Source organism: Excalfactoria chinensis, chromosome 2 (genome assembly GCF_039878825.1).
Source record: "Excalfactoria chinensis isolate bCotChi1 chromosome 2, bCotChi1.hap2, whole genome shotgun sequence".
Lineage (NCBI taxonomy): Eukaryota > Metazoa > Chordata > Aves > Galliformes > Phasianidae > Excalfactoria > Excalfactoria chinensis.
In genome coordinates, this window is record NC_092826.1 from 107,128,892 (window position 1) to 107,138,111 (window position 9,220).

Sequence of the window (9,220 nt, forward strand, 5' to 3'; positions counted from 1 at the left end):
TGTCGATTTGCACACACACAGGGTGATGGCAGGAGGCTAAAACGCTGTCTAATTCCATCGAATCCCACCGCACGAGAAGGAGAGGGGGAAAAAAAAACAACAGAAAAAAAAAGTCCAAGTGTTTTTGATCACGGGACACCCGTCCGTTCCTCCCCAGTACACCCCGGGTCACAGTACAGTAATGACCGTGGGTTGCGCGTTGTAGGACTTGACCTTTCCTACGTAGCAGAGGGCGCTTTTCTCCTCGCCACGGGGAGGGGAGGGCGGGGGAGCGCGGGAGGAAGGGAGATGCTCTCTTTGGGGATGTTTAATCACAGTTCAGATCTAGGAGCGGGCAAAGCCTCCTGCCTTTCAGCACGCCATGTTGAAGCCATTCACTGGAGCAAAAAAGGGGAAAAAAAAAAGAAAGAAAGAAAAAAAGATTTTTTTTTTTTCCCTAAGGGTGGGGGGGAGGGGGGGGGGTAGAAGGGGGGGCGAAGGGAGGAGGGAGGGAGGAGGGAGGGAAGAAAGACTTAATGAACATTTGCATTTCGTCCCCTAGTTCATGAATCAACTGCATTCACGGGGGAGGGGGGGCCGGCAGTGAGGCGGGGGTAGGGAAGGGCCCGCGGTGCGGTTAAAGCCCCGCGGGCGGCACCCACAACCCCACGACCCCTCCGCGACACACGGGACACCCCTATGGACCCCCTCTTCTCTTTCAACTCCTGCACCGGCCGGGGACGCACGAGGCCATCTCTCCAAATCATCATTAAAGTGCATTAAAAAGCATAAAAAAAAAAAGTTATGAATGGCAACAACCGGCCTTTTAGAGCCTGCCGAATCATTTTATTATTATTATTAATTTTCTTTGCCGTATTAAACGCTGTCTTGCTTTTACTGCTCACATTGCCCACGGAGAATGCTGAAATGCGCGAGGAGTGGGGTTTCATTTAAGCGTTAGTCATTTCCCCCCCGCCCTAAACTTTAGTTTACAGGCTGAAGGCCGAGATGCTTACCCGCTCGTTCTTATACAAAATGAAGCCCCCGCTCCGGAAACACGGGGCGATTTTATTTTGATTACTTCAGTGTTGAGCACCACATTTTCCTCCTTCGCTTCAGAAGGGGCTCCTCGTTCTTTAGCGGAAGTCTTCCTTAGATAAAGAAGGCGGAAAAAGAGACATCTTTGCAGTTCTCCTCTTCTTTTTCTTCTTTCTTTTTTTTTTTCCTTTCGGAAATATGCTCCTGTCAGGGTTTATTTCCCACAGCAAACCACCTTCGCTTCTGCCAGGAGCTCGAGGAGCGGGTAGATTAAACACGGATCCTTTTCTCGGTGGGGAAAAAAAGAAAGAAAGAAAGAAGACAAAACATTCGCTGTGCCCTCTGCCCGCGTCGCAGCCGTAGGGCCACTTCTGTCCATGGGAATTCCCAATTGCAGGGAGCAAAGACGCCAAGAACTGGGTGATAATACACCCCAAAACCCCGACACTCGGAATTCGACTATCAGCCGCCGAAACTTGCATGAATTCCTTGAAGTGAAAGTGAAGTAATTAAAAGTAAATCTTGAATTGTGTTTCGCGTTTTACTCTGCCAATGAAATATCGCTCTGGCCTTGCTGTTGCAATAAAGGAGCTCAATACACAGTAGTATTGCCCTTCTCTGTCCCTCAGTGTCCCTCCGCACATCGAATTCTACGGGCAACGGTTCTATTTCTGGGGGAGCCGAGAAAATATTGGGTTTGTGCGCGATTGGGTCCCTAATTTTGCGTTCGTTTTGTTTTCAAATCCCTCTTCCGGTATATACGTAAAATTTTCTATGCCTTCAACAAAAACCTTCGCTCTTCTAACTCCACAAACAAGGCAGGACAATGAACTCCCCACCAAAGCCTTAAAACATTGCCGGTAACGCGAGGGATACAAATACTAATTCCTTTCGAGCCGCGTATATGGACGGACGTCGTGAAGAGATGCGTCGCGGGGCTTAATTATTTTCAGTGGCGAATATTTTCTCATTTAACGTATTAAGGATGCATTTTTTGGACTCTGGCGGCGGATTTGTGAGAGGGGAATATGTACTACAACAGCAATTTGTACTTGAAAATATACGTGCCAACAGCTTTTGGACGCTAAATGAAGGCAATAAATAACGCGAACACACACACACACCTCCACCCGAGGCCCCGAACACGCGGCGGAGGGACGGGGCGATGGGTGCGAGCTGCGGGTAGAGGTGAGAACGGGACAGAGGTGTTTTACACGCTTTTCCACGAGCCCCGCACACGAGTAACATCCGCGGCTCGGCGCACAGCCCGCTGCCCCGCAGTCCCGGCCGTCACTCACCTGAGCGAGCCTCTGCTCTCCGGGGCCGTATCCCGCAGCCCGAGGGAAGTCAGCGGGGTCACCGCAGCCCTGCGGGGTCGCACCGGGCCCGGGGATGCTCCGCGCCGTCGCCCTCGGGCCTGATCCTGCGGCCGGGCTGTGCGCTGTGCGGGGAAACGAGACCGCCCCGCTCTTCCTGCAGTGCTCGGGCTGCCTCACATGGGAGCGGGGGTCCGGTCCAAAATGTCACCTTACTCCTGCCAGCGGTCACAAGTCAAGCGCTCCCCTTTTTACTCTGTGAAATGGATCTGCGGCTCAGCTATTTGAACGGTAGTGGGAATTTGAGTTCGCTAATCCACGGTCTAGAAATGCTTAGCAGATTTGAACGGTAAGCACTGTAGTGTGAAAATGTAATCTCCGAGCTGTAGCTCCGGTTCAAAGTTACTTTTTTTTCCTTCCCTTTCCCCTTTTATTTATTTTTTTCTTTCCTTTTCTTTTTTCCTTTTTTTCCCTTGAGCTGTTACTGTACCAAAGTCGGCCATATTCTCGTTGAGCTTTTCTTTTAAGGTCTCCTGAATCCTATCGCTCCGGGGCACGGTGTGAAAAGAAAAGCTCTCGCCTCAGATACACAATCACCGCGGGCTCAAGTCGTGCCTATCGCCCTCAGCTCCGACCTGAACTACATGCAATTTGCGGCGTGCCTCATTCCATAATTACACAGGTTGCGAAATATAACGGAATAAATAGAATTATCCTGTCGGATCGAGAACAAGTGCAATTCACAAGTGCCTTTCTGCAGGCCATTTGGTTCCTTTAGGAGAAAGCTTTGCAATGAGCTTTCCCGACTGCTGCCTGTTTCAGGTACCTGCCTGCTGGCTGCAGGTACGCTTTGTATGAGCGGCTATCGCCAGACCTCTGCATATGGTGCAGCCGAGGAGAGCCCATTCCCAGGGCCCAAAAGGCCCCAGAATCGTATTTTTGTGGATCTCCCCGACTGAAAATCAGCCTGAGGCCAGGCAGGCCGCCGCACTTCAGTGGGGCCGTGGATGCTGCTGGCATCCATTCGGCCCTGTCAGCCAGAGACCCCGCAGCTCTGTGGCCTCCTCTCCCTCTCAATCTTGCCATGGGGACTGCCTCAAGTCTCCTCCTGGGATAACGCTGTTACCCCAAAACCAAGACCGATGGTGAGACCCGCAAACCATATGGCCAGTTCTCCCCTTCCATTCCCGCTTTGGGGTTGGGGAAACCTTACTAGGAGAGTCCCCGAACATCCCCCATATGGATGCCTCGATGTTGTGGGGTGCCCAAGGATTGGCACCACCTGAACTGTCCCCGAGCACTCCAGGACCTGTGATTCCAACAGGCCTCGAGCATGGCCGCTTCCTGAAAAACAGAGAGCTTTCCTGCAGGTACTTTCCATGTAAGTTATGACACGGATGCATTACACTCCAGTCTGAATGTCAGCAAGCCCTCGGCAGAGGTACGGCCCTTTGAATTTCAGAAATGTAAGTCTAGAAGTCTGCACTGCGAGCGGCATCCGATACCCTCTAAACGTACCGTAAACGTTCCTCGATAACTCTAATTAGAGCTCCAGACCACCGAAGGAGACAGGATGCGAAAGCGGCTCTACCTTTGTACCCGACCGAACCCGCGGTGCAGTGGCCCCGCGCACCGCGCCTCACCCCGCGCAACGCACAGACATCGATTTTCAACGCCGGTCCGGGCCTATCGCTCCCCCACCACCTCCAGAGAAGGGAGAGCCGAGCACAACTGCTGCTCCTTCTTTCTCCCGCCCTCACGCACCGTAGACAAGAAGAGATACGCGAGCACGGAGACGCGGAGGGCCGACGCCGAGCGCGGTGCCGAGCGGCCGCAGCCCGCTCGGGGGATGCTGCGCGGGCGCGGCCAGGTGCGGGCGCGACGCTGCCACGAGGTGGCGCCATCGTCCCGCAAATGGCGGCGACGGCCGCAGCGGCTGCGCTGGGAGCTGTCAAAAGTCAAGGTCACAAATCGGCGTTTTTCCCCTCAAGGTCAAGGTTTGGGCCTTCCCCGGCCCGGCCTCGCAGCAGTGCCCCCATCTTCCCCTCCGCCTCCTCCCTCGCGGCCCCAAGGCTGCCCACCGGTTTCCATTTCCCGGAGCAGGCCGCTTTGCAGTGCTGGTGCCATCCTCCTCTTCCTCCCCTGGCTCCAAACCCTCTGCAAAGCTCTTCTAGACATCACTGAACATCTCTAGGAGTGATGGCTACCAGGCCACAGAAACACCCTCCATCAATAAAATAAAATAGCCACCGATACATCTCTACGCACACATATATATGTATATAAGCTACACAATGGAAGGCAACAATATTACAATGCCATGACAGCTCATACATTATATATATATATATACATACATACATATATATATATAACTTTCTTATGGAATGCAATGTAGGTATCGAAAAATAAAAGAGCGTTTCTTGCAGGTTTTATTACAGTGACTATTTTATTATAACAGTATTAATACTACTATGCCTATCTACACGTCTCGGATTTTCGTTTTTTTCAGTAGAAATATCAAATAAAATAAAAATAAAAAATAAAAAGGAGGGTGCACAAATACATTTTCACAGTGCGCTGATTTTTGTCTTTTATTTACACGATAGCTTCTTATAGTGAATAAAAACAAGATAACGTGCTGGTTGAAATAACTGATTGGATTAAAAGGTGCTGTAAAAAGAATCCCTAAACGTCCTACTGCGGCCTCATAACAGACAATAAACGAGGAGAAACGACTAATTACTTATAGATCAAAATAGAGATTATATAAATCAAAATACTCCCGGGGGATGAAAAAATGCATTTCAGTTCGAAGTTCTCGGGTATTTCTTTTTCCCACAGAGGGATTATTATGTTTTGGCTCTGCAGGAATGCCAATGGTGCTGGTTTGGTATCCACCCGGACTCAAACAATTACAGATTTCCGGGGACTTAAAGTATTAATTCTAGAAGACCATTTGAGGTTTCAAACAGGCAGAGTCCTTTACAACGTATCTATTGTATGGTCTTAAGGGAGGGGGGGGAATAAAACAACAAAACAGATGACAAGAAATCATCTTATGGAAATAAAAAGAATGAAACCAACAGATATCTCCAAGCAAATAATTCCCTTGCTTATCCCCACTACGTGCGATGGTTCTAATTTGCTATCAGGGTAGATCCTCCACAGAGCTTCCTTCATTACTGATGTCTCTGAAATCTTTATCCAGTACCTTCAAGGTTTATTATTACTTTTAATTTTCTTTTTTTTTCCCCCTTATTCTTTTTAACACTAAATGCATTGCTTTCAAACATACAGTAATTGTACTTCTTTCTTTATTTTTTTTCACTATGGTTTACCTGAGCAGTCATTCAACAAACAGTTTGGATTGCAATGGAAGAAAACAAGCTTATGTGTACGCATCGAGCTCCTGACGTTCACCGGCTCCCATCGTGGCCACGAAGAGCGTTCACAAACAGGAAGGTCACCGAAGTACTTACAAGTCACTCGGAAAATGGTGTGTCTGAACTGCAAGCGCGTCTCTCGGGCGGGGGATGTGAGCTTTACAGTTTGGCACTTACACTGTTCTGCTTTGGGATTGCAGGAGAACTGTCAGCCTTTGCCATTTGCTACAGCAATCTTTTTCTCGACAAACAAAAAAAAAGCGATAATTCCAAAGATACAGATCGCTCGTTCTGAGAGAAGAAGTTCATTGTCTTTTCTTTCTTTCTTTTTTCTTTTCTTTTTTAATTATTATTAATAATTATTTTAATCTGAACACCAAAAAAAAAAAAAAAAAAAAAAAAAAAAAAAAGGAAAAAAAAAATAGAAAGATAAAGAAAAACAAAATAAAGTTCGGATATTTCCGAGCTGCCGCTTCTCCGCGGTTTAATCCATTAACTGGTCGTCTTCAATTTGTTGATGACTTTCTTCTCTTTGACCCTTCTGTTCTGGAACCAGATTGTGACCTGTCGCTCTGACAGATTCGTGGTCGCCGATATCCTTCGCCTTTTGTCTTTGGTTATGAATTTATTTGTAGCGTATTCCCTTTCGAGTTCTTTTAACTGCACCTTTGTGTAGGGCACTCGCTTCTTCCTCCCACGTCTGTACGAGTTCGCATCCGAGGGATGCGAAACGACGTCTGCAACACAAAAACCAAGAGACGAGAGTTAGAAAATCGCAACGACCTCTCGGGACATCATCCGGCGGCCCAGAGCTCGGTGCCGGCTCCTCCGGCCGCCTCCCTCCCCCCACCCTACGGTCCCGGCACTGCCCCGCTCCTCTCTCGGGGCTCAGCTCCGGAGCACGGGGGGTCCGGCCCTACCGGCGCCCGGGTTCAGCCCAGCGAGGGGCAGTCCCGGCCTCAACGCTTATGGAAAATTCTGCTCCGGCGCGCTTCCCCCGCAGGCTCCGGCCCCGGCAGTCCCTCTCAGCTGTTTCCTCTCCCGCAGCCCCGGGCGGGAGAGGCGCGATGCGTCGGGCGCGGGGGAGGGGGCGGCACCGGTGCCATCCCCGCGGCGCCGGGGCGGGCTGGGGCCGGGGAGCGCGGGCGGGGCGGGGACGGGGCAGCTCGGGGGGAGCCCGGGGGGGGGGGACCCGGACGCGGGAGCGGGGAGGGGGCGAGCGGGTGGGGGCCGAGAGGAGCGCAGGTGGATTACCCGGGAGGGTGGACTTCCAGAGGTGAGGCGGCTGGCTCTGCTCCTTGGGGCAGTACACTTGCCCGTTCCACCCGTTGGTGATGGCCCACGGCTGGTAGCTGTCCATGGGGAGCAGGGAGTCGTGGCGCGGCTCGCCGGGGCCGCCGATGGTGGGCACCACGGGCATGTCCAGGTAGCCGGGCACCGGCTGGTAGGGCCCGGCCGCGTAGCCCTGGTAGAAGGCGAACTCCTTGGCCCGCGACGTGAACTCCTCGCCGGAGACCGACGTGTCCATGTACTTGTCGGCGAAGGTGGAGGCGGGCTGGGCGCAGGACTTGATGGCGTTGTGGTGGGTCATGCGGCACGGGTAGTAACCGCTGCCGAAGTAGCCGTAGGGAAGCGCGGCGCCGGAGGAGCTCTGCACGGCGGCGGAGCAGGGGCTGCACTGCTTGACAGCGGGCTCGGCCATGCCGGCGGCGGGGGCCTCGCTCGACGTGTAGGCGGCGGCGCTGGGGGCGGCCAGGGGTGCGGGGTGAGCCATCAGGTTGCGGCACGGGTTGGCCGCCGCAGCCGCCGCGAAGTTGCTGCCGGCGTGAAACCCGTCCATGTTCTTATTGATCTCATCCAGGCTGTTGTCGTAGAGGAACATGACGGGCTCGATCCAGCGGGGGTGGAGGAGCACGGAGGCTGTCATAGCCCGCTCCGCATTGAGACTAGTGGCTCTTTTTTAAAAGCCCCAAAGACTGAAAAAAGAGATACTAAATCTCCGGGACTTGACCAAGGCTGACGCGCCAGTGTCGCGCCAGGCGGGCCCTCATTGGGCCGCCCGCCCCCACGTGATATGCAAAGCAGCTGATAAACATCTGAAGGAATAAAGTGGAGATAATTAAATAATGCAATAACCGCGCGGGGCCGGGTCCCGGCCCGGGGGCGCGGGCACGGGCGCGGGCACGGCGCGGCCCGGCGGCCGCCGCGCGGGGCACGGGCGCGGCCGGGGGGGGCCGAGGGGGCCCCGTCTCCTCCCTCCCTCTCTCCCTCCTTCCTCCCTCCCTCCTCCCCTCGCCACCGAGGCGTGAGCCGCTCGGCCCTGTTGTCGCCGCGGAGAGCTCCCCGAGGTGCGGAGCTCCCCCCGGACCGCGGCCGCTTCGTCCCCGCGCCGATTCCCCCGGTCCTCCCCGCCCCGGGAGCCGCGGAAACCCGAGAGGCCCCCTCCGGCCTTCTTGAGGGGAAGAGCTTCTCCCCTCACCCTCTCCGGTGTCCCGGAGCTCCGCACTGCGCTGCCGCCTCTCCCCGGGGAGGGCCCGGCCCCCCCCGCCCAGGTGCTGCGGGGACCCCGCCGCGAGGACCGGGCTGAACGGCGCTGCCGGAGCCCCACATAAGGCTCCAGCAGAGCCTCCCGGGGCCCTTTCGGGTGTTTTCTCTCTTCCTTCCTGCCCGTCGACCGCCCGAGAGCCGCTCCGCTCCTCTCGCCACAAAGCTTCCAAAGCCAGATAAGAGGAACTGACTGGGAAATCCAGATTTGCTTCGTGTATTGATTTGTTTTAGGATGGGCTCGGGAAGCGGGAGGGTTAACTGGATCTCCGTCGTAATTCTGCTGTATTATTTGTTACTGTGATAATAAAAGCCGGGGCCTACAATTCCGCTTGAATCGTCTTTGGCCGTAAAATCTCACGTCGGATTGCAGTGTGCACACGCAGCCACGGCGCCTTTTTGTGCTGGGAAAAAATGCTTTATTGGCTGTTTTATGTATGTATATATATATATATTTAAGGTCATACTTCTAATGCGAGTGATCCCTAGAAAAAGAAATTACATTCTTCTTTCGCAGTAAACCTGGGGTTGTTATTTTTTTTAATATATGCATATATATATACATATATATATGGAGAAATAATTTCCACTTTTAATGCCCTCTGCGCCTCCCAGCGATGCAGATGCTTTTCCCCGACCTCCAGATATCCGCTCACAACCTTGAACCACTGCACTACCCATAAACTTGACCCAAAGAGGCGATCATCCCATCACCACCAGCTCCCGGCCCTCTCGTATGCGGAAGAGAATCTCCGGATCCTCCCATCCTGAAAACTCTTTTCTTTTTTTTAAACTAATTTAGTTTTTGGATTTTTATTTTATTTTATTTTTATTTTATTTTATTATTCTTTTGTGTTTAATTATTTATTTATTATTTCTTTTGCTGTTGCATATCGCTTTGTTTTGCCCCTGACAGCTCGGCGTATTTATGATGCTATTGTGCTTCCCATTGACGTT

At 52.6% G+C, this 9,220-nt stretch overlaps 1 protein-coding gene across 1 annotated transcript; it reads right to left on the bottom strand.

Moving 5' to 3' along the window:
* Positions 1-6,211: 6,211 nt before the first annotated feature.
* On the bottom strand, positions 6,212-7,646 carry HOXA13 (homeobox A13). Its single transcript, XM_072329958.1, has 2 exons — positions 6,974-7,646; positions 6,212-6,456 (listed from the first exon to the last, which is right to left on the bottom strand). The coding sequence occupies exons 1-2, from the start codon at positions 7,644-7,646 to the stop codon at positions 6,212-6,214; spliced, it is 918 nt and encodes a 305-aa protein (XP_072186059.1).
* Positions 7,647-9,220: the final 1,574 nt, after the last annotated feature.